Raw genomic sequence first — 26,300 nt, 5'->3', positions numbered from 1 at the left:
GGAAGATGTGAGGGAGAGAAATGAGAGAGAGAGAGAGAGAGAGAGAGAGAGAGAGAGGCAGAGAGAGAGAGGGAGAGGGTACACAGGTGGAGAAAGAGAGATGAGTTGTGACTATACGAGATCGTATCACCTTTGATGTTACTAGAGGGAATTGAGAAGAGGTGGATTGTGTGTGAATAGTGAATAAAAGATGTGTGAATAGCGTTTGATCAGGAGTCAGCCCATGGCACGGGTACTACGGGGTCACAAGTTGCCACCGACAATGAGTAAAAAGGCAAAGGAATTGCACTGTGTTGTCATCCTGTGAGTCAAGCAGAGTGTTCCCCTATACTCTGTCCAACTTTATCTGCAACACTCACTATTGAGTTCCAAACTGCCTCTGGAAGCAACGTCAGCACAAGAACTGGTTGTCGGGAGCTTCATGAAATGGGTTTCCATGGCCGAGCAGCCGCACACAAGCCTTAGATCACCATTCACAATGCCAAGTGACGGCTGGAGGGGTGTAAAGCTCGCTGCCATTGGACTCTGGAGCAGTGGAAACTCGTTCTCTGGAGTGATGAATCATGCTTCACCATCTGGCAGTCCGACGGACGAATCTGGGTTTGGCGAATGCCAGGAGAATGCTACCTGCCCCAATGCATAGTGCCAACTGTAATGTTTGGTGAAGGAGGAATAATGGTCTGGGGTCTGTTTTTCATGGTTCGGGCTAGGCCCATTAGTTCCAGTGAAGAGAAATCTTGACGTTACAGCATACAATGACATTCTAGACAATCCAACTTTGTGGCAACAGTTTGGGGAAGGCCATTTCCTTTTTTCAGCATGACAATGACCCCGTGCACAAAGCTAGGTCCATACAGAAATGGTTTGTAGAGATCGGTGTAGAAGAACTTGACTGGCCTGCACAGAGTCCTGACCTCAACTCTATTGCACACCTTTGGGATGAATTGGAACACCGACTGCGAGCCAGGCCTAATCGCCCAACATCAGTGCCCAACCTCACTAATGCTCTTGTGGCTGAATGGAAGCAAGTCCCCACAGCAATGTTCCAACATCTAGTGGAAAGCCTTCCCAGAAGAGTGGAGGATGTTATAGCAGCAAAGGGGAGACCAACTCCACATGAATGCTCATAATTTTGGAATGAGATGTTCGATGAGCAGGTGTCCACATACTTTTGGCAATGTAGTATCTAAAATAATCACATACAGTCAGGCCCATAAATATTTGGACATTGACCAAGTTATTATTATTTTAGCTGTCTACCACAGTATATTGGAGTTGAAATTAAATAATGAATATGAGCTGAATGTGCAGACTTTCAGCTTTAATTTGAGGGTATTTACATCCAAAACGGGTCAACGGTATAGGAGTTACAGCACTTTTTATATGTGGTCCCCCCCTTTTTAAGTGACCTAAAGTAATTGGACAATTGGCTGCTCAGCTGTTCCATGGCCAGGTGTGTGTTATTCCCTCATTAGTTCATTTACAAGTGTAAGGTTCTGTATTTATTTTCTTAGTTCACCTTGAACGTAGCCCTGTTTCTTTGTGTTCTTGAACGTAGCCCTGTATTTTATTTTTGTTCATTGATTTCACCTGTGTTACTCACCTGGTCTCATCAGCCCCTTATTTAGTTCAGTTCATTCTGTTTGTGCCTTGTGAGGTATTGTTCTTTTTGACTCTACTAAGCCTTTTCCTAGCTCGTTTGTGAGAACCAGTTATAGCCTTCAGTCCTAGTTTTGATTCACATGCCTGTTAGCCTTCCTGTGTATGACCATTGCCTGCCTGTGTCCACGATTCCTGCCTTCTGCGAATGCAAAATAAACACCTGCCGCGTTCTGCGCGTGAATCTACAAATTTTTCTCCCTGAGTATGTATTACAACAAGTAAGCAGATAAAAGGTCTAGAGTTGATTTCAAGTGTGGCATTTGGAATCTGTTGCTGTTAACCCTCAATATGAAGTCCAAAGAGCTGTCACTGCCAGTGAAGCAAGCCATCATTAGACTGAAAAATCAAAATAAACCCAGAGAGATAGCAAAACATTAGGTGTGGCCAAATCAACTATTTGGTACATTCTTAAAAAGAAAGAATGCACTGGTGAGCTCAGGAACACCAAAAGGCCCGGAAGACCACGGAAAACAACTGTGGTGGATGATAGAATCATTATTTCCTTGGTGAAGAAAAACCCCTTCACAACAGTTGGCCAGATCAAGAACACCCTCCAGGAGGTAGGCATATCTGTGTCAAAGTCAACAATCAAGAGAAGTGTCACGGTTTCGGCCGAGGCTGCTCCTCCTCCTTGTTCGGGCAGGCTTCGGCGGTCGTCGTCTCCGGAGTACTAGCTGCCACCGTTCTTTGTTTTCGATGTTTGTTTGGGATTCGGCTCTCGCTCCCGAGGGCGTATGACGGCACAGCTGCCGAGTGTCAGGGGTTCCTCCTGCAGGTGGAGCTCTACCTGGCCACTGTACACCCGGTGCCCTCGGGACACGAGAGCGTTTCCGCCCTCATCTCCTGTCTCACCGGCAAGGCGTTGGAATGGGCCAACGCCGAATGGAGGAGGATAGACGCCACCACCATCTCCTATGCGTCTATTCTACCTCCGACAGGGGAGGAGGAGCGCCCAGGAGTTCGCACTGGAGTTCCGGACACTAGCGGCAGATGCAGGGTGGAATGAACGGGCCCTCATCGATCACTTTCGATGTAGTCTACGGGAGGACGTCCAACGTGAGTTGGCTTGCAGGGACACCAACCTCACGTTCGACCAGTTGGTCGACATGTCCATCCGTCTTGACACCCTGCTGGCCACCCGTGGACGTCCCGAGTGGGGTCCGTCCATTCCATCCTCCAGCACCTCCGAGCCGAGCCCTACGGAGCTCGGGGGTGCTGGCGCTAGAGAGAGGAGGAGAAGGAGCCCGAGGGGGCCTGTCCCCTGCACCACTTGTGGCCGTGGAGGGCACACTGCGGCCAGGTGCTGGGGAGGGTCTCCAGGAGGAGGGGACGACAGGCCACGCACTGGGGAGCCTTCCCAGGTGAGTAGACGCCCCACTTACCCAGAGCTCTCTGTTGTGCACTTCTGTATACCTGTAAGTTTTCCACAGGTTGCACCTCATTCCCAGCATAAGGCACTAGTAGATTCAGGCGCAGCTGGGAATTTTGTGGATCGGAAATTTTGTTTAGATTTAGGGATTCCCCTCCTTCCTGTGGACGTTCCATTTCCAGTTCATGCTTTAGATAGTCGCCCGTTGGGTTCGGGGTTGATTAGGGAGGTCACAGCACCACTTAGGATGTGTACGCAGGGGGGTCATGAGGAGTCTATTCAGCTATATCTGATCGACTCCCCTGCGTACCCGGTGGTGCTGGGAATTCCCTGGTTAAGTACCCATAACCCTTCTATTTCGTGGCAAGAGAGGGCTCTCAGGGAGTGGTCTGCTCAGTGTGAGGGGCGATGTCTGGGTGTTTCCGTGGGGGCGACCTCGGTGGAAAGTCCAAACCAAGTGGCCGCAATGCACATTCCCCCTGAATATGAGGATTTGGCACTTGTGTTCAGTAAGGCGAGGGCGACGCAGTTGCCTCCTCACAGACAGGGGGATTGTGCGATAGACCTCCAGGCAGGAGCAGCGCTCCCGCGGAGCCACGTGTATCCTTTGTCTCAAGAGGAGAAAAGGGCTATGGAGACGTACATAGCCGAATCTTTGAGACAGGGATACATACGGCCCTCCACTTCCCCTGCGTCCTCGAGCTTCTTTTTTGTGAAGAAAAAGGATGGAGGGTTGCGCCCGTGCATTGATTACCGTGGTCTCAATCAGATTACTGTGAAATACAGTTATCCACTCCCTCTGATTGCGACTATGACGGAATCATTGCACGGAGCGCGTTTCTTCACAAAACTGGATCTCAGGAGTGCATATAACTTGGTGCGCATTAGGGAGGGCGATGAATGGAAGACAGCATTTAGTACCACCTCGGGTCATTACGAGTATCTCGTCATGCCATACGGGTTGATGAATGCTCATTCAGTCTTCCAATCCTTCGTGGATGAGATCTTCCGGAACATGCAGGGGCAAGGTGTGGTCGTGTACATTGATGTCATTCTGGTGTACTCTTCTACCCGAGCCAAGCATGTAGCCCTGGTGCGTCGAGTGTTGAGGAGGCTGTTGAAGCACGACCTGTATGTCAAGGCAGAGAAATGTCTGTTTTTCCAGGAGTCGGTCTCCTTTTTGGGTTATCGGTTGTCCGCGTCAGGGGTGAAGATGGAGGTGGACCGTGTGTCAGCCATGCGTAATTGGCAAACCCCAACCACTGTTAAAGAGGTGCAGCAGTTCTAGGGCTTTGCGAATTACTACCGGAGGTTTATCCGGGGTTTTGGACAGGTGGCAGCTCCCATCACGTCTCTTCTGAAGGGGGGTCCGGTGCACTTGCAGTGGTCAGCTGAGGCGGACAGGGCTTTTGGGAAACTGAAGGGCCTGTTTACTTCGGCTCCGGTGCTGGCGCATCCGGATCCCGCCTTACCATTTCAGGTAGAGGTGGACGCGTCTGAGGCCGGTATAGGGGCCGTTCTATCTCAACGGTCCGGCACGCCACCTAAACTCCGGCCCTGTGCTTTTTACTCTAAAAAGCTCAGCCCGGCGGAGCGAAATTATGACGTAGGGGACAGGGAGCTGTTAGCCGTGGTACAGGCCCTAAAGGTGTGGAGGCATTGGCTTGAGGGGGCTTAACACCCTTTCCTCATTTTGACTGACCATCGGAACCTGGAGTACATCCGGGCGGCTAGGAGACTGAACCCTCGCCAGGCTCGGTGGAGCATGTTTCTAGCCAGGTTCGTATTTAAAATCACGTACATCCCTGGGTCCCAGAACGGTAAGGCAGACGCCCTGTCCCGGCGGTATGACACAGAGGAGAGGTCCGTTGAGCCCACTTCCATACTACCGCAGTCTTGTCTAGTGGCACCGGTTGTGTGGGAGGTCGATGCTGAAATCGAGCGGGCGTTGCGTACCGACCCTAGCCCTCCACAGTGTCCTGTGGGTCGGAAGTACGTTCCGCTCGAGGTTCAGGATCGACTCATTTATTGGGCTCACACGTCACCCTCCTCTGGACATCCTGGTATTGGCCGGACAGTGCACTGTCTTGGTGCTAAGTACTGGTGTCCCACGTTAGCCAGGGATGTGAGGGTTTATGTCTCCTCCTGCTCGGTGTGCGCCCAGTGTAAGGCGCCTAGACATCTGCCTAGGGGTAAGTTACAACCCCTGCCCGTTCCACAACGACCATGGTCTCACCTCTCGGTGGACTTCATCACTGACCTTCCCCCCTCGCAGTGAAATACCACTATACTGGTCGTTGTGGACCGGTTCTCTAAGGCCTGTCGTTTGCTCCCTATGCCGGGCCTTCCTACTGCCCTACAGACCGCCGAAGCTCTATTCACCCACGTTTTCCGGCACTACGGGGTACCCGAGGATATTGTGTCTGATCGAGGTCCCCAGTTCACCTCCAGAGTCTGGAGAGCTTTTATGGAGCGTTTGGGGGTCTCGGTGAGCCTTACCTCGGGTTACCATCCTGAGAGTAATGGGCAGGTGGAACGCGTGAACCAGGATGTGGGTAGGTTTCTTAGATCATACTGCCAGGGCCGGCCGGAGGAGTGGGCACGGTATGTTCCTTGGGCAGAAATGGCCCAGAATTCCCTACGCCACTCCTCAACTAACCTAACCCCTTTCCAATGTGTGTTAGGTCACCAGCCGGTTCTGGCACCATGGCAGCAGAGCCAGATCGAGGCTCCTGCGGTGGATGAGTGGGTGCGGCGCTCGGAGGAGACGTGGAACGCTGCACACGTCCATCTGCAGCGGGCCATCCGTCGTCAAAAGGCGAGCGCCGATCTCCACTGCAGTTAGGGGCCGGTGTACGCACCTGGTGACCGAGTCTGGCTCTCTACCAGAAACCTGCCCCTCAGCCTGCCCTGCCGGAAACTGGGTCGGCGGTTTGTGGGGCCGTTTAAAGTCCTGAGAAGATTGAACGAGGTGTGTTACAGATTACAACTGCCTAGTGACTATCGTATTAACCCCTCGTTCCATGTGTCTCTTCTCAGGTGGTGGTAGCTGGTCCACTCCAGTAAGATGAGATCAGAGAGACTCCTCCGCCCCCATTGGACATCGAGGGGGCCCCGGCTTACACCGTGCGGTCCATCTTGGATTCGAGACGTCGGATGGGGGGTCTCCAATATCTCGTGGAGTGGGAGGGGTACGGCCCGGAGGAGAGGTGCTGGGTGCCGAGGAGGGACATCTTAGACCTGTCTCTTCTGACCGAGTTCCATCGTGGTCATCCCACGCGCCCTGCTCCGCGTCCTCCTGGTCGTCCTCGAGGCCGGGATCGGCGCACGGCTGGGGCCGCGCGTCAAGGGGGGGGTACTGTCACAGTTTCGGCCGAGGCTGCTCCTCCTCCTTGTTCGGGCAGGCTTCGGCGGTCGTCGTCTCCGGAGTACTAGCTGCCACCGTTCTTTGTTTTCGATGTTTGTTTGGTTAGGTCTGTTTGGTACACCTGTTCATGTTTAGTGTTGATTATGTGTCCTATAAGTTCTCGTTGTTTCTGTCATGTGTTGTGTGTAATTGTTTTCACCTGTCTGTTGGTGCTCTTCATTTGTTTGGACAGACGCCAGAGTGTACCGTCGCACTTTTGTTTTCGTGCGTAGTCGGTTTTGGTATTTTACGCACTGTTGCGTATTGTTCGCCTCCGGGTTAGTTGGACCCGTTTGTATTTGTTTCATTTCAGTAAAGTCAGGTTTGACTGAGCTCCTGTGTCCTGCACTTGATTCCACACCACATTCGCATCAGAACCCTTGACAAGAAGACTACACCAAAGTAAATACAGAGGGTTTACCACAAGATGTAAACCATTGGTAAGCCTCAAAAACAGGAAGACCAGATTAGAGTTTGCCAAAAAACTTATTAAAAAGCCTGTACAGTTCTGGAACAACATCCTGTGGACAGATGAGACAAAGATCAACTTGTACCAGAATAATGGGAAGAGAAGAGTATGGAGAAGGGAAGGAACTGCTCATGATCTGAAGCATACCACCTCATCTGTGATGCATGGTGGAGGTAGTGTTATGGCGTGGGCATGTATGGCTGCCAATGGAACTGGTTCCCTTGTATTTATTGATGATGTGACTGCTGACAAAAGCAGCAGGATGAATTCTGGTGTTTAGGGCTATATTATCTGCTCAGATTCAGCCAAATGCTTCAAAACTCATTGGACGGTGCTTCACAGTGCAGATGGGCAATGACCCGAAGCATACTGCGAAAGCAACCCAATAATTTTTTAAGGCAAAGAAGTGGAATGTTCTGCAATGGCCAAGTCAATCACCTGACCTGAATCAAATTGAGCATGCATTCCACTTGCTGAAGGCAGAACTGAAGGCAAAACGCTCCAAGAACAAGCAGGAACTGAAGACAGCTGCAGTAAAGGCCTGGCAGAGCATTACCAGGGAAGAAACCCAACATCTGGTGATGTCTATGAGTTCCAGACTTCAGGTAGTCATTGAATGCAAAGGATTTGCAACCAAGTATTAAAACTCACAATTTAATTTATGATTATGTTAGTTTGTCCAATACTTTTGAGCCCCTAAAATTGGGGGGCTATGTATACAAATGGTTATAATTCCTACACGGTTCATAGAAGAATTTCGACAAAACCCTTAAATTAAAGATGAAAGTCTACACTTAAAGCACATCTTGATTGTTTCTTTTAAAATCCATTGTGGTGGCGTACAGAGCCAGAATAATGCAAATTGTCACACAAATACTTATGGACCTGACTGTACATCGAAATAAGATATTGCAGTGGTCAGGGCTCTAAAGTGTGACCAATTTGGTTGAAAATGTTTGTATTTTTGCTGTGCGACCTGGAGTTTTAATTTGGGAACACCAGTGGTACAGCTTTACATTATGCCATTGTAAAGGCCAGTTACACATTTGGTTTTCAAATCTCTCCATGTGACATTATGGATGTGCCTTGATTTCAACTGTGTTGTGATCTCACCAGTTTTGGAGTCGACTGAAAAGTAAGGCTGTCCGTATAGGATACTGTACACGATCCGTGCACTATTCCCATAGGTGGGGTCGTCAGCATCTGTGGCAGTCACCTGCATAACAAAAGTACCTGTGCGTCAGACAGAGACAAAGGGAAGGAAATTGTTAGAAATACTGTTATTTTCGTCACTTCGAGCATTACGTCTTAAGAATAGTACAAGATTCGTATGTTTTTCATCAAGACAAAGTTTGTGACATAATTTGACACATTCTGGCATGTAATGTAATCTACAGTGGGGAGAACAAGTATTTGATACACTGCCGATTTTGCAGGTTTTCCTACTTACAAAGCATGTAGAGGTCTGTAATTTTTATCATAGGTACACTTCAACTGTGAGAGACGGAATCTAAAACAAAAATCCAGAAAATCACATTGTATGATTTTTAAGTAATTAATTAGCATTTTATTGCATGACATAAGTATTTGATCACCTACCAACCAGTAAGAATTCCGTCTCTCACAGACCTGTTAGTTTTTCTTTAAGAAGCCCTCCTGTTCTCCACTCATTACCTGTATTAACTGCACCTGTTTGAACTAGTTACCTGTATAAAAGACACCTGTCCACACACTCAATCAAACAGACTCCAACCTCTCCACAATGGCCAAGACCAGAGAGCTGTGTAAGGACATCAGGGATAAAATTGTAGACCTGCACAAGGCTGGGATGGGCTACAGGACAATAGGCAAGCAGCTTGGTGAGAAGGCAACAACTGTTGGCGCAATTATTAGAAAATAGAAGAAGTTCAAGATGACGGTCAATCACCCTCGGTCTGGGGCTCCATGCAAGAACTCACCTCGTGGGGCATCAATGATCATGAGGAAGGTGAGGGATCAGCCCAGAACTACACGGCAGGACCTGGTCAATGACCTGAAGAGAGCTGGGACCACAGTCTCAAAGAAAACCATTAGTAACACACTACGCCGTCATGGATTAAAATCCTGCAGCGCACGCAAGGTCCCCCTGCTCAAGCCAGCACATGTCCAGGCCCGTCTGAAGTTTGCCAATGACCATCTGGATGATCCAGAGGAGGAATGGGAGAAGGTCATGTGGTCTGATGAGACAAAAATAGAGCTTTTTGGTCTAAACTCCACTCGCCGAGTTTGGAGGAAGAAGAAGGATGAGTACAACCCCAAGAACACCATCCCAACCGTGAAGCATGGATGTGGAAACATCATTCTTTGGGGATGCTTTTCTGCAAAGGGGACAGGACGACTGCACCGTATAGAGGGGAGGATGGATGGGGCCATGTATCGCGAGATCTTGGCCAACAACCACCTTCCCTCAGTAAGAGCATTGAAGATGGGTCGTGGCTGGGTCTTCCAGCATGACAACGACCTGAAACACACAGCCAGGGCAACTAAGGAGTGGCTCCGTAAGAAGCATCTCAAGGTCCTGGAGTGGCCTAGCCAGTCTCCAGACCTGAACACAATAGAACATCTTTGGAGGGAGCTGAAAGTCCGTATTGCCCAGCAACAGCCCCGAAACCTGAAGGATCTGGAGAAGGTCTGTAAGGAGGAGTGGGCCAAAATCCCTGCTGCAGTGTGTGCAAACCTGGTCAAGACCTACAGGGAACTTATGATCTCTGTAATTGCAAACCAAGGTTTCTGTATCAAATATTAAGTTCTGCTTTTCTGATGTATCAAATACTCATATCATGCAATAAAATGCAAATTAATTACTTAAATATCATACAATGTGATTTTCTGGATTTTTGTTTTAGATTCCGTCTCTCACAGTTGAAGTGTACCTATGATAAAAAGTACAGACCTCTACATGCTTTGTAAGTAGGAAAACCTGCAAAATCGGCAGTGTATCAAATACTTGTTCTCCCCACTGTACATAGGCTATAGGATATCTGATGTAATTCAAAGCAAGACAGCTTGGCTGGACTTTTTGGATGAATGCTGGGATCTGAAGCTTTAACATGGAGTTTAAACTTCATGAGAATTAAGAGATTATGGTCTTAAAACCTCACCGTTAACTTTAAGTAATAGTATTTACCAGACAGATGGAATGGGCTAGCCGCTCCATCCCTAACTTAAGCTTTATACATAGATCAATGTGTAGACCTTGTCTATTCATTTCACCCTGTAGGCTAAATAATGTATTTATCATTTAAATTTTTCTCAGACCTTTCCCAATAATTGACAGCACAGTGTTTTGTTAAACTACATGGTTTCAGTTCGCTACTATTACCAAAATGCCGGTGTTGTTTTGTGTTTTACCAACATTTAGCCATTTCGCTCCTTAGAATTTGTTTCTTTCATTATTCCATGTAATTTATCTGTTGCATTTTCCTGTGTATGCTGTGTTTAGGATCTCATGAACACTTACGAGGTATATGTTGTCTTTACTGAATTCAACCTAATTGAATTTTCATCTAATTTTTCTTTTGTTTGTGTTCCCTCACTTCCATCGACTGGTCATGTGCTCTCTGGATTGGTGCCAGTATTTCTGGCAATAGGCCTACGTGAAATACCTGTGTGTAACGTTTTGTTGGGTTTAGCTTGTTATGGGCAGAGCCTGGTACCCCACCTGTGCTCAGTGATCGAGGAAGGAGAACCTGCTTAGGCCTTACTTAGATTTTATATTAATTCAATGTTTCGTTTTTAAGCTTATAGACCTATCTGATAAAGACAGAATTTTTTTGGATTTAGGCCTACACTCTTATTAAAAAAGGTTCTATCTACAACCTAAAATTGTTCTTCATCTGTCCCCATAAGAGAACCCTTTGAAGAGCCCTTTTTGGTACCAGGAAGAACCCTTTTGGTTCAGGGTTGAACCCTTTTGGGTTCCATGTGGAAACCTTTCCACAAAGGGTTCTACATAGAACCCAAAGGGGTTTTACCTGGAACCAAAAACAGTTCTACCTGGAACCTAAAAGGGCTCTTCAAAGGGTTCTCTTATGGGGACAGATGAAGAACCATTTTAGGTTGTAGATAGAACCTTTTTTAATAAGAGTGTAGGCCTAAATCCAAACATTTTCTGTAACCCTTTTGGAACCCTTTTTTCTAAGAGTGTACTACATGTCCTCAATATTGATTTAACAAAGTTTAACAGGGATCCCATTAAAAGGGGAGTCATTTGATGCCTAGTTAAAAGTAATACATTGTTAGCAATGTTGTTGAGTTGACTTAATGTTTTCTTATTCATCCCTGGTTGCAGCCCGGTTTAGGTCTATAAACCACTGCCTATTTCACTATGTTCAGCACGCGATGCATGCGTTTAGAAAAAAGGTGCGGTTTGTTCGAGACGACCAACATCGGGTGAGTCCACTGCAATTTACTGTGAATGAATGTCGCTGGCTTTTAATGTGTGCTTTATGGCAAATAGTGTACTTTATTCATTTCAACTGCAAAAACGTTTACAACCCAAAACATCAAGGCCACCTGCCTGCAATGATATTAAACCAAGCAACAGTAACCTATGCCGGTCTCAATCATGTGATTGTATGAAGATGAAATCGTAGACAGTATAACTAGGCCTGTAGTCCTAAAGGATACCCTTCAAATACCCTAGTGTAGATTACTGTCCAACATCGTCATAGTATCTTTACCCCATATGGATTTGTGTAAGCCAAAAAGTACAGTATATGTGCCTTTCTTACCTCCTGGTGACATCTCTGGGACACTGGCTGTATATGGGCCCTCTAAGAACTTTGGTTCATTGTCATTGATGTCTTGAACTTTTATGATGAATTCAGACTCAGGCTCCAGAGGCCTGCCTGTGTGCATGTCCATAGCCTGGGCTCGTAATGTGTAGTAAGACTTCTCCTCTCTGTCCAGACCCATCAAGGCATGGATGTCGCCCGTCGTCTGGTCTATGGTGAAGATGGTGCCGGCTCCTTCTCCTGAGAGAGTGTACTTCACCTCGCTGTCACCCCTGTCCAGGTCTGTGTGAAGCTGAATAGAGAAAACATGTTGTATTTGTCAATTAATCAAAGTAGGTATATATACTAGGCCTAGTTATTTATGTGACTTTAGTTGTATTCACATTTCCCCAACCCTCTCCATGAGATTGATTTCAGCTATGTCACAACTGTGTTGTACCACTGTTATACAACATAATGTTATCAAAGTAAGTGAGAACTCAGTGTACTGTACTCCCCTAGACATGATATAATTAGACCATTAGTGCATACTGTGGCTTGTTTGATGGATGACAACAAGATGCATAGGGGGACAGAGTTTTCTTGCTGAGCTGTGTCTATTTCCTGCTCCTCCTCGTTCCTTCTAACTGTCACTGACCATAAGAAAATGCTGAGAACATGTTGTGCCATTGATAGATACATAACGGGGCAGAGCACAGTCCCCTGTGTTAATAAAGAAATCCTTTAGATGACCTGTGGCTTGACTATCCTATAAAGGGATTCATTACTCGACTGGATGGCCGGGTTTTACATACAGATGTAGGATCTTAATTTGATCAGTCTTTTGTGGCTGAGAATGTTCCTGCACAGCAGGAAATGCAAACTTCAAGTGTATTCAAAGTTTTAAAAGGCTTCTAAAGTTTGTAATTTCCACTTTAAAATGTCAGACTTGATTTACTAACGAAAAATGTATCAACCCTTACAAAACATTTCTATTAATATTTCCTGTTGCTGCAGGATTACTTTCTTGCTTTAGCAAACGGGCTCAAATTAAGCATACACTCATATCAAATACGGCACTGGAAGGCCGATTAAGCTGTTTACATGTCCTAATAATTCAAAGGTTTTCTCAGAAAACCAGATATTTTAATCGGCGTATGCTTACTTCGATTTTGACCTTACGCCGATTAAGATACGCACTATATATACAAAAGTATGTGGACAACCCTTCAAATTAGTGGATTAGGCTATTTCAGCCACAACCGTTGCTGACAGGTGTATAAAATTGAGCACTGCCATGCAATCTCCATAGACAATTGTCTGTCCTCGGTTGCAACACTCACTACCGAGTTCCAAACTGCCTCTGGAAGCAACGTCAGCACAAGAACTGTTCGTCGGGAGCTTCATGAAATGTGTTTCAATGGCCGAGCAGCCGCACACAAGCTTAAGATCACCATGCGCAATGCCAACCATCGGCTGGAGTGGTGTAAAGCTCGCCGCCATTGGACTCTGGAGCAGTGAAAATTAGTTCTCTGGAGTGATGAATCATGCTTCACCATCTGGCAGTCTGACAGTCCAACAGATGAATCTGGCTTTGGCGGATGCCAGGAGAACGCTACTTGCCCGAATGCATAGTGCCAATTATAAAGTTTGGTGGAGGAGGAATAATGGTCTGGGGCTGTTTTTCATGGTTTGGGCTAGGCCCCTTAGTTCCAGTGAAGGGAAATCTATAGCTACGGTATACAATGACATTCTAGACGATTCTGTTCTTTCAACTTTGTGGCAACAGTTTGGGGAAGGCCCTTTCCTGTTTCAGCATGACAATGCCCCGTGCACAAAGCAAGGTCCATACAGAAATGAAACATCTGTGTGGAAGAACTTGACTGGCCTGCACATAGCCCTGAGCTCAACCCCATCAAACACCTTTGGGATTAATTGGAAGGCCGACTGCGAGCCAGGCCTAATCGCCTAACACTAATGCCCTTGTGGCTGAAGTCCCCGCAGCAATGTTCCAACATCTAGTGGAAAGCCTTCCCAGAAGAGTGGAGGCTGTTATAGCAGCAAAGGGGGGACCAACTCCATATTAATGCCCATGAGTTTGGAATGAGATGTTCTACGAGCAGGTGTCCACATACTTTTGGTCATGTAGAGTATTTACATACTCGGCCTACTGCCATAATCAGTTTAATATGTAATTATTAGTGTGCATAAAAACATACTCATTGTAAGGGAGCATGAAAGATGCAATGCATTGTTCCAGTGTCCAGCACATAAGTCCAAACATTTATTTTATTTTAAGTGAATGGTGGAAACTGCAGGAAGCAGTGCTAGACCTAAATGTCAATGATTTAGGTTCTCTGTTAGTGTTTAGACTTTGTAATTTACTTTGCATGGAGTATGTGACATTCCTGCATTTCTAACAGCTGCATACTAGAGAATAGAGAATACTTTTTATATTGAATAATCAAGTAAAATTCCTGCCACCTCTTGACTTGCAGAGGATACAGATGTAGGATCTTAATTCGATCACTCTTTTGTTGATGAGAATGTTTCTGCACAGCAGGAAATGCAAACTGTATTCGAAGTTTAAAAAGGATCTAAAGTTTGTAATTTCCACTTTAAATGTCAGACTTGATTTGCCCTAACGAAAAATGTATCAACCCCTACAAAAAATGTCTGTTAATTATAATCCACATAGTAATTCACATTTCCTGTTGCTGCAGGATCATTTTCCTGCTGTCGCAAACTGGCTCAAATGAAGATCCTACATCTGTAGCAGATAATCCATGAGCCACAGCAACAGAGCGATAAAATGTCCCACTCTATTCGCTATGTACTGCATTACTTTTGACCAGGGCCCATAGGGTTCTGGTCAACAGCAATGCACTATATAGGGAGGGAATAGAGTGCCATTTGGGACACAGCCACTGTGATTCAGTTTCAGTATGCAGGGGACCATAAAACCAATTCCATGAGATTAATGGTTTATTTAGAAAGTCAGTGAATTGAATGTAATTAAATCAAAGGGCGGAATCTCGAGACACATTTGCTCATCACATGCTTTTTTACTGTCTGATGTACCTACCGCATTCAGCAGGAGGAACACGATTTTACTCTTTACAGTGGGTTTGGATATAATGAGTTTTAAAGTGAATCAGATATTGATGCCATTTGTGGTAAAAACAATGAGACCTCCACAGGAACAATGTCTGGCTTAAATACATACACTTAGGTTGGAATCATTAAAACTCGTTTTTCAACCACTCCACAAATTTCTTGTTAACAAACTATAGTTTTGGCAAGTCAGTTAGGACATCTACTTTGTGTATGACACAAGTAATTTTTCCAACAATTGTTTACAGACAGATTATTTCACTTATAATTCACTGTATCACAATTCCAGTGGGTCAGAAGTTTACATACACTAAGTTGACTGTGCCTTTAAACAGCTAGGAAAATTCCAGAAAATAATGTCATGGCTTTAGAAGCCTCTGATAGGCTAATTTACATCATTTGAGTCAATTGGAGGTGTACCTGTGGATGTATTTTAAGGCCTACCTTCAAACTCAGTGCCTCTTTGCTTGACATCATGGGAAAATCAAAAAAAATCAGCCAAGGCCTCAGAATTTTTTTTTTAGACCTCCACAAGTCTGGTTCATCCTTGGAAGCAATTCCCAAACGCCTGAAGGTACCACGTTCATCTGTACAAACAATAGTACGCAAGTATAAATACAATGGGACCACGCAGCCGTCATACCGCTCAGGAAGGAGACGCGTTCTGTCTCCTAGAGATGAACGTACTTTGGTGCGAAAAGTGCAAATCAATCCCAGAACAACAGCAAAGGACCTTGTGAAGATGCTGGAGGAAACAGGTACAAAAGTATCTATATCCACAGTAAAACGAGTCCTATATCGACATAACCTGAAAGGCCGCTCAGCAAGGAAGAAGCCAATGCTCCAAAACCGCCATAAAAAAACCAGACTACGGTTTGCAACTGCACATGGTGACAAAGATCGTACTTTTTGGAGAAATGTCCACTGGTCTGATGAAACAAAAATAGAACCGTTTGGCCATAATGACCATCGTTATGTTTGGAGGAAAAAGGGGATGGCTTGCAAGCCGAAGAACACCATCCCATCCGTGAAGCACGGGGGTGGCAGCATCTTGCTGTGGGGGTGCTTTGCTGCAGGAGGGACTGGTGAACTTCACAAAATAGATGACATCATGAGGAAGGAAAATTATGTGGATATCTTGAAGCAACATCTCAAGACATCAGTCAGGAAGTGAAAGCTTGGTCGCAAATGGTTCTTCCAAATGGACAATGACCCCAAGCATACTTCCAAAGTTGTGGCAAAATGGCTTAAGGACAACAAAGTCAAGGTATTGGAGTGGCCATCACAAAGCCCTGACCTCAATCCTATAGAACATTTGTGGGAAGAACTGAAAAAGTGTGTGCGAGCAAGGAGGCCTTTGTCAGGAGGAATGGGCCAAAATTCACCCAACTTATTGTGGGAAGCTTGTGGAAGGCTACCCGAAACGTTTGACCCAAGTTAAACAATTTAAAGGCAATGCTACCAAATACAAATTGAGTGTATGTAAACTTCTGACCCACTGGGAATGTGATGAAATAAATAAAAGGTGAAATAAATCATTTTCTCTACTATTATTCTGACATTTCACATTCTTAAAATAAAGTGGTTATCCTAACTGACCTAACAGAGGGAATTTTTACTAGGATTAAATGTCAGGAATTGTGAAAAACTGAGTTTAAATGTATTTGGCTAAGGTGTATGTAAACTTCCGACTTCAACTGTACATATTTGAATATAATCATTAACAGTATCCATCCAGTGCTTTTATGCAGAGGAATAGCTTGTGCCCTGAGTACAAAGCATTGTTGGGATGGAGTGACTGTCGGGCATTTGAGCAGTTATAGAATAGAATGAGGTGTTGATATTTAGCCAAATCCATACAATCTGATGTATAATGTGGTTATTTGAGCGTCTGAACGGCATGCACAGGGCCACCAGTAAGATAAATGAATGTGTCATTGTTAACGGTTTTCCAGCAATAAGGAATAGGGGGCATGTGGGTGAAATGGGGGTGAAATGGGGGTGAAATGGCGCCGGAGGAGATGGCTGCCGTTTTACGGGCTCCTAACCAATTGTGCTATTGTGTGTGTTATTTGTGTTTTTTCACGTTATTTGTAACTTATTTTGTACATACTGTTTCTGCCACCGTCTCTTATGACTGTAAAGATCTTCTAGATATCAGAACATTGATTATTCACCTCGTACTGGACAAAGATTTTTTCTTTAACAAGTCGGACACAAAGGATTTACTTCAGACACCCGACAAGGCACAAATCCCCGTCATTCGCAGGAGAACGAGACGGAGATATCGGGGACATAGGTTGGGGTGCCTTGTAAGGATCCGACAGCGAGTGGGTAATCTGCCTCTACCATCAGTCCTATTAGCCAACGTACAATCATTGGAGTTACGATTACGAATATCCTACCAACGGGACATTAAAAACTGTAATACCTTATGTTTCACCCGAGTCGTGACTGAATGACGACATGGATAACATACAGCTGGCGGGGTTCATGCTGCATCGGCAAGATAGAACAGCGGCATCCGGTAAGACAAGGGGTGGCGGTCTACAGTGAGGGAAAAAGGTATTTGATCCCCTGCTGATTTTGTACGTTTGCCCACTGACAAAGAAATGATCAGTCTATAATTTTAATGGTAGGTTTATTTGAACAGTGAGAGACAGAATAACAACAACAAAAACCCAGAAAAACGCATGTCAAAAATGTTATCAATTGATTTGCATTTTAATGAGGGAAATAAGTATTTGACCCCTCTGCAAAACATGACTTAGTACTTGGTGGCGAAACCCTTGTTGGCAAATCAAAGAGGTCTGACATTTCTTGTAGTTGGCCACCAGGTTTGCACACATCTCAGGAGGGATTTTGTCCCACTCCTCTTTGCAGATCTTCTCCAAGTCATTAAGGTTTCGAGGCTGACGTTTGGCAACTCGAACCTTCAGCTCCCTCCACAGATTTTCTAAAGGATTAAGGTCTGGAGACTGGCTAGGCCACTCCAGGACCTTAATGTGCTTCTTCTTGAGCCACTCCTTTGTTGCCTTGGCCGTGTGTTTTGGGTCATTGTCATGATGGAATACCCATCCACGACCCATTTTCAATGCCCTGGCTGAGGGAAGGAGGTTCTCACCCAAGATTTGACGGTCCATCGTCCCTTTGATGCGGTGAAGTTGTCCTGTCCCCTTAGCAGAAAAACACCCCCAAAGCATAATGTTTCCACCTCCATGTTTGACAGTGGGGATGGTGTTCTTGGGGTCATAGACAGCATTCCTCCTCCTCCAAACACGCCGAATTGAGTTGATGCCAAAGAGCTCCATTTTGGTCTCATCTGACCACAACACTTTCACCCAGTTCTCCTCTGAATCATTCAGATGTTCTTTGGCAAACTTCAGACGGGCATGTATATGTGCTTTCTTGAGCAGGGGGACCTTGCGGGCGCTGCAGGATTTCAGTCCTTCACGGCATAGTGTGTCACCAATTGTTTTCTTGGTGACTATGGTCCCAGCTGCCTTGAGATCATTGACAAGATCTGGGCTCCATGAGGTGAGATCTTGCATGGAGCCCCAGGCCGAGGGAGATTGACAGTTCTTTTGTGTTTCTTCCATTTGCGAATAATCGCACCAACTGTTGTCACCTTCTCACCAAGCTGCTTGGCAATGGTCTTGTAGCCCATTCCAGCCTTGTGTAGGTCTACAATGTTGTCCCTGACATCCTTGGAGAGCTCTTTGGTCTTGGCCATGGTGGAGGGTTTGGAATCTGATTGATTGATTGCTTCTGTGGACAGGTGTCTTTTATACAGGTAACAAACTGAGATTAGGAGCACTCCCTTTAAGAGTGTGGTCCTAATCTCAGCTCATTACCTGTATAAAAGACACCTGGAACCAGAAATCTTTCTGATTGAGAGGGGGTCAAATACTTATTTCCCTCATTAAAATGCTAATCAATTTATAACATTTTTGACATGCGTTTTTCTGGATTTTTGTTGTTGTTATTCTGTCTCTCACTGTTCAAATAAACCTACCATTAAAATTATAGACTAATCATTTCTTTGTCAGTGGGCAAACGTACAAAATCAGCAGGGGATCAAATACTTTTTTCCCTCACTGTATGTATATTTGTAAACAACAGCTGGTGCACAAAATCGAATATTAAGGAAGTGTCGAGGTTTTGCTCGCCTGAGGTAGAGTATCTCATGATAAGCTGTAGACCACACTATTTACCAAGAGAGTTTTCATCTATATTTTTCGTAGCTGTCTATTTACCACCACAAACCAATGCTGGCACTAAGATTGCACTCAATGAGCTGCACTCAAGGCCATAAGCAAACAGGAAAACACTCATCCAGAGGCGGAGCTCCTAGTGGCCGGGGACTTTAATGCAGGGAAACTTAAATCCGTTTTACCTCATTTCTACCAGCATGTTAAATGTGCAACCAGAAGGGAAAAAAACTCTAGACCACCTTTACTCCACACACAGAGACGCGTACAAAGCTCTCCCTCTCCCTCCATTTGGAACATCTGACCATAAGTCTATCCTCCTGATTCCTGCTTATAAGCAAACACTAAAGCAGGAAGCACCAGTGACTCAGTCAATAAAGAAGTGGTCAGATGACGACTGTTTTGCTAGCACAGACTGGAATATGTTCCGGGATTCTTCCGATGGCATTGAGGAGTACACCACATCAGTCACTGGCTTCAGCAATAAGTGCATCGACGACATCGTCCCCACAGTGACCGTACATACATACCCCAACCAGAAGTCATGGATTACAGGCAACATCCGCACTGAGCTATAGGGTAGAACTGCCGCTTTCAAGGAGCGGGACTCTAACCCGGACGCTTATAAGAACTCCCGCTATGCCCTCCGACGAACCATCAAACAGGCAAAGCGTCAGTACAGGACGAAGATTGAATCGTACTACACCGGCTCTGACGCTCGTCGGATGTGGCAGAGCTTCCAAACTATTACAGACTACAAAGGGAAGCACAGCCGCGAGCTGCCCAGTGACACAAGCCTACCAGACGAGCTAAATTACTTCTATTCTTGTTTCGAGGCAAGCAAAACTAAAGCATGCATGAGAGCATCAGCTGTTCCGGACGACTATGTGATCACGCACCGATGTGAGTAAGACCTTTAAACAGGTCAACATTCACAAGGCTGCAGGGCCAGACAGATTACCAGGACGTGTACTCCGAGCATGCGCTGACCAGCTGGCAAGTGTCTTCACTGACATTTTCAACCTGTCCCTGACTGAGTCTGTAATACCAAAATGTTTCAAGCAGACCACCATAGTTCCTGTGCCCAAGAACACTAAGGTAACCTGCCTAAATGACTACAGACCCGTAGCACTCACGTCTGTAGCCATGAAATGCTTTGAAAGGCTGGTCATGGCTCACATCAATACCATTATCCCAGAAACCCTAGACCCACTCCAATTTGCATACCGCCCCAACAGATCCACAGATGATGCAATCTCTATTGCGCTCCACGCTGCCCTTTCCCACCTGGACAAAAGGAAAACCTACGTGAGAATGCTATTGACTACAGCTCAGCGTTCAACACCATAGTGCCCTCAAAGCTCATCACTAAGCTAAGGACCCTGGGACGAAACACCTCCCTCTGCAACTGGATCCTGGACTTCCTGACAGGCCGCCCCCAGGTGGTAAGGGTAGGTAACAACACATCTGCCATGCTGATCCTCAACATGCGGGCCCCTCAGGGGTGCGTGCTCAGTCCCCTCCTGTACTCCCTGTTCACCCATGACTGCATGGCCAGGCACGACTCCAACACCATCATTACGTTTGCTGACGACACAAAGGTGGTAGGCCTGATCACAGACAATGATGAGACCGCCTATAGGGAGGAGGTCAGAGACCTGAACGTCAACGTGATCAAGACAAAGGAGATGATTGTGGACTACAGGAAAAGGAGGACCGAGCACGCCCCCATTCTCATCGACGGGGCTGTAGTGAAGCAGGTTGAGAGCTTCAAGTTCCTTGGTGTCCACATCACCAACATGGTCCAAACACACCAAAACAGTCGGTAAGAGGGCACGACAAAGCCTATTCCCCCTCAGGAGACTGAAAAGATTTGGCATGGGTTCCCAGATCCTCCAAAAGTTCTGCAGCTGCACCATCGAGAGCATACTGACTGGTTGCATCACTGCCTGGTATGGCAACTGCTCGGCCTCCGACCGCAAGGCACTACAGAGGGTTTTGCGTATGGCCCAGTACATCACTGGGGCCCAGCTTCCTGCCATCCAGGACCTCTATACCAGGCGGTATCAGAGGAAGGCCCTAAAAATTGTCAAAGGCTCCAGCCAACCTATTCATAGACTGTTCTCTCCGCTACCGCACGGCAAGCGGTACCGGAGTGCCAAGTCTAGGTCCAAAAGGCTTCTTAACAGCTTCTACCTCCAAGCCATAAGACTCCTGAACAGCTAATCAAATGGCTACCCCCCCAAACCCCCCCCCCCCCTCCTCTTTTACGCTGCTGCTGCTCTCTGTTATTATCTATGCATAGTCACTTTAACTCTATCTACATGTACATATTACCTCAATTACCTCGCCTAACCCGTGCCCCCGCACATTGACTCTGTACCGGTACCCCCTGTATATAGCCTCGCTACTGTTATTTTACTGCTGCTCCTTAATTATTTGTTTTTAATTTTATACTTTTTTTACTTATCACTTATTTTTCTTAACTGCATTGTTGGTTAAGGGCTTGAAGTAAGCATTTCACTGTAAGGTCTACACCTGTTGTATTCGGCGCATGTGACAAATACAATTTGATATTAGATGTTCTCAATCAATGGGCATGAGAGGTGTGCTCTTTTCATGATTAAAACAAATAATGATAACTTTATAATCTGCTGCAGCAATGGATAGTCATGGACAGGGGCGCAACTTTTGTTTTAGAAGTGGGGGGGGGGGGGGGGGCATATACAGTGGGGAGAACAAGTATTTGATACACTGCCGATTTTGCAGGTTTTCCTACTTACAAAGCATGCAGAGGTCTGTAATTTTTATCATAGGTACACTTCAACTGTGAGAGACGGAATCTAAAACAAAAATCCAGAAAATCACATTGTATGATTTTTAAGTAATTAATTTGCAATTTATTGCATGACATAAGAATTTGATACATCAGAAAAGCATAACTTAATATTTGGTACAGAAACCTTTGTTTGCAATTACAGAGATCATACGTTTCCTGTAGGTCTTGACCAGGTTTTCACACACTGCAGCAGAGATTTTGGCCCACTCCTCCATACAGACCTTCTCCAGATCCTTCAGGTTTCGGGGCTGTCGCTGGGCAATACGGACTTTCAGCTCCCTCCAAAGATTTTCTATTGGGTTCAGGTCTGGAGACTGGCTAGGCCACTCTAGGACCTTGAGATGCTTCTTACGGAGCCACTCCCAGTTGCCCTGGCTGTGTGTTTCGGGTCGTTGTCATGCTGGAAGATCCAGCCACGACCCATCTTCAGTGCTCTTACTGAGGGAAGGAGGTTGTTGGCCAAGATCTTGCGATACATGGCCCCATCCATCCTCCCCTCAATACGGTGCAGTTGTCCTGTCCCCTTTGCAGAAAAGCATCCCCAAAGAATGATGTTTCCACCTCCATGCTTCACGGTTGGGATGGTGTTCTTGGGGTTGTACTCATCCTTCTTCTTCCTCCAAACACGGCGAGTGGAGTTTAGACCAAAAAGCTCTATTTTTGTCTCATCAGACCACATGACCTTCTCCCATTCCTCCTCTGGATCATCCAGATGGTCATTGGCAAACTTCAGACGGGCCTGGACATGCGCTGGCTTGAGCAGGGGGACCTTGCGTGCGCTGCAGGATTTTAATCCATGACGGCGTAGTGTGTTACTAATGGTTTTCTTTGAGACTGTGGTCCCAGCTCTCTTCAGGTCATTGACCAGGTCCTGCCGTGTAGTTCTGGGCTGATCCCTCACCTTCCTCATTATCATTGATGCCCCACGAGGTGAGATCTTGCATGGAGCCCCAGACCGAGGGTGATTGACCGTCATCTTGAACTTCTTCCATTTTCTAATAATTGTGCCAACAGTTGTTGCCTTCTCACCAAGCTGCTTGCCTATTGTCCTGTAGCCCATCCCAGCCTTGTGCAGGTCTACAATTTTATCCCTGATGTCCTTACACAGCTCTCTGGTCTTGGCCATTGTGGAGAGGTTGGAGTCTGTTTGATTGAGTGTGTGGACAGGTGTCTTTTATACAGGTAACGAGTTCAAACAGGTGCAGTTAATACAGGTAATGAGTGGAGAACAGGAGGGCTTCTTAAAATAAAACTAACAGGTCTGTGAGAGCCGGAATTCTTACTGGTTGGTAGGTGATCAAATACTTATGTCATGCAATAAAATGCAAATTAATTACTTAAAAAGCATGCAATGTGATTTTCTGGATTTTTGTTTTAGATTCCGTCTCTCACAGTTGAAGTGTACCTATGATAAAATTACAGACCTCTACCTGCTTTGTAAGTAGGAAAACCTGCAAAATCGGCAGTGTATCAAATACTTGTTCTCCCCACTGTATGTGTATATATATTTCTTTTTTACCCTATCAGATAAACACTCCAAACAGCCTACCCGACCACTCGGAGGCGTCCGCCTGGTCCTAAAGCACACCGCTGCCTTGTTTTGTATCACACTAGGGGGGACAAAAATGCAATTTCAGAATGTGGGGGGGACATGTCCCCCCCTTCCCCAGTGAAAGTTGCTCCCTGGTCATGGAGGCTAGTGGCTCTGCATTCATATGCAAAATGATATGATAGCTGAAGTCACATGTTGTAGTTTAAACTGAGAAGTGGCTGTCCTTGAGAGACCCAACCAGCATGCTATAATAATCATCACCACCACAGACAATTTAACCCAGTGATTTAGACTAGAAAGAAGCTTAGTGTGTTTTAGCTTTGACCAGACAAGCCCACTAACCCAGTCTTCCTTGCAGATGGCCTTTGCTCAGTATGGGGGCCAGAAGCAGATAGTTTAATTGTACAGAGTACAGTTGCACATAGTTGTTTTCCTCTAAGGCTTGCTGAATGTCAGATCCAGGAGCACAAGGTAAGCTGGTGCTTAAATGTGGGTCTTTCACTCAGCTGGTCAGCTGTGTCTGTGTCTGCCTCTACGGTTGCATAATGCATGGGGACAAACCCAGCAGAGGAGCTTTGGGCAATGTGGATCAGTGGTGCAGTCATTTTTTTCTTTTTAAAATGCTCACACAAAGGTGTGCATGTTATGGGAAAAAAAAGCATTTTCTCCTGTTTTGCAAACAAAGCTGTGGCCATTACCTGTTGGTAAATTCAAAGTTGTGCATTTTATGTCTGTTTATAAGTAATAGTATTGCCTCGCTAAATCTCGATACAAAAGTGATATATGGAAACAATAACCAAAGCAATGTCTGAAGAAAGTCTTCATGTGCAAATTATCATTATATACTATAATATGGATGCCGTTAGACAGATCTTCCTAGCTGGAGGCGAAACAATGGGAGAATCTCAATTGCATACTCCTTGCATCCTCTCTCCTTGGCTCCTTCTCAAACCCATTGGTCTCCCTCCCCTCTGACCTTCTCCTCCAATGGGTTTAAAGAAGGAGGCGGGGCGAGAGGAGAGAGGACATGAGGAGTATGCAATTAAGATTCTCCCAATGACTTGGCAGTCACACTGTTTCCAAGCCACATTTGATCTATGTTCCCATTTCCAAACATGTAGCTCACAGTGATAATCAAGGTCCTGATCCTTCACACTGTCAACTATAAACTGGCAGCAGATTAATCTGTGGTCTCGGGGCTGGCCGTGCACGGCTCGATGCTGTCGTCCTCATTCTCAACACAGAAACTGTGTATATCCCAAATGGCACCCTTTACCATGTATGGTGCACTACTTTTGACATGAGCCCTATGGGCCTCCCTGATCTAAAGGAGTGCAATATGTAGGAAATAGGGTGCCATTTGAGACGCACACACTGTGAGGAGTGAATCACTCAGTAATTTTAAAGCAGCAGTGGTAGCATCTGTTTGACAATGTGTGGATGCGAATATACCCATCCCTCCTTTCTCAGCCAACGGAAACACATCCAGCGGGACCGTGCGTACTGAGAAAGGCAGTAGTAGATTGCCTTGGCATCAACAGCTGACAAGTCAATCTAAACCATTATCCCATTTGAGCTGGAAGTGCCAGATTCCAGGGTGGTTCTTAATGCCTCTTGAAATTTGATTTGGAACTGCACAAAAAATTATTTAACCTCCTTTGTGTGTGGATAATTAGAGACGATACTGAGAAAATTGCAAAAGTCACAGTCAGAATCGATCAAGCAGGCCAAGCAATTAGATGACATTTGTGTCGTGCTGCTTTTTCGTATATTCTTTAAGTCTTAATGAACAGATGCCCAATCCTTTGAACTCTTCTTCAGTTTGATTTCTGACCTCAAACTGTCATAGGAGGAGTGAAGGCAGAGGTTAAATATAGTTTTATATTGATCAGTCTTAGAGAACCAGAACCCTAAAATGATGGTGCTTACCTTTCCAACGTACTGTGGTTCAGATCCCATATATTCCTCCAGTACAAAGAACTGGTTCCACACCCATCCTCGCTTCACCCTCTGAACCCCTGATGCCCCATGTCTCCTCAGTCCCAGTCCTGCCACGCCCCCCAGGTGGTGTTCTCTGCCCATCCTGCTTTGGGGTGGAGAGTGAAGGGGAGCCAGGAAGCCTTTGTCCAAGAGAAACCAAAAGACCAGCAGGAGACCGTTCCTTGTGATCATTGGCAATCTGGGCAGTGGAGGATCTCTGTTGAATTCCAGTGAGAGACTGTCAGTGAGACAATAACAGCTGGGTTGTAGACCCAAGGTAGAAGGGGATGGGGGGATGTTGTGGTGACATTGTTAGATTGGTCTCCAGGATCTTTGGCTTCTCACTCAACTAGTCCTCATTGACCTTAGTCTGCTGGTGGAAAGAGGAATGACATGGTCTTACTTTGCACTGCAGTTAAAGTAGTTACAAGGCAACATGGAAAGTAATTTCGTCCACCAACCGACTCTCTCTGTCGAACCCGTCTCTCTGTCTATGCGGTAGCAACAGAGCCTAGGACGAGGCTGCATAATACATTGTAATACATTGCTATAAGCAGCAGTACTTCAAACAGTCCTATCTCATAACTGCCCGATCAGCAACTCATCATCATTATTAACTAAATCTGTTCAGGCTGTTTCTACTCTGATTTCTTTTATAATTTAGGTCATAATACACTTTATATGTTCGTCTAGTCAAGCTTGACAGTATCTTACTGGAGGAATTTTACGGATCATGATTCAGTGAAAACGAAACTTGAGCAAATTGGTCCTCAGGAGTGCATTTAACTCTGCACGTCAGGCAATGTGAAGTTAGTGGAGTAGGAGTAAACATCAAACACAGTCGCACACACAGAGGAAAGGGAGATGAGATAAAAGAAAGAGACTCCCTGAGCACGGTTACATACACACAATAATACAATTATTGTGGATAGTCAGATTAACAT

General features: G+C 45.7%; 1 protein-coding gene across 1 annotated transcript in view; it reads right to left on the bottom strand.

Annotated features, from left to right (window-relative positions):
• Positions 1 to 25,548, bottom strand: part of LOC311116852 (cadherin-12-like) — a gene marked incomplete at both ends in the record, with an annotated part of 33,223 nt that extends 7,675 nt beyond the window's left edge. The window contains 3 exons of the mRNA XM_084191886.1: positions 8,020 to 8,139; positions 11,679 to 11,973; positions 25,306 to 25,548. Of these exons, the coding sequence (XP_084048012.1) occupies positions 8,020 to 8,139; positions 11,679 to 11,973; positions 25,306 to 25,548 (658 nt within the window). The remainder of the gene's footprint in view (positions 1 to 8,019; positions 8,140 to 11,678; positions 11,974 to 25,305) is intronic.
• Positions 25,549 to 26,300: the final 752 nt, after the last annotated feature.

Source organism: Coregonus lavaretus, assembly GCF_964263955.1.
Source record: "Coregonus lavaretus genome assembly, contig: HAP1_SCAFFOLD_3673, whole genome shotgun sequence".
In the NCBI taxonomy this organism is placed as follows: domain Eukaryota; kingdom Metazoa; phylum Chordata; class Actinopteri; order Salmoniformes; family Salmonidae; genus Coregonus; species Coregonus lavaretus.
The sequence above is the reverse complement of the archived record's forward strand: the minus strand, read 5'-3'. Positions and strand labels throughout refer to the sequence as shown.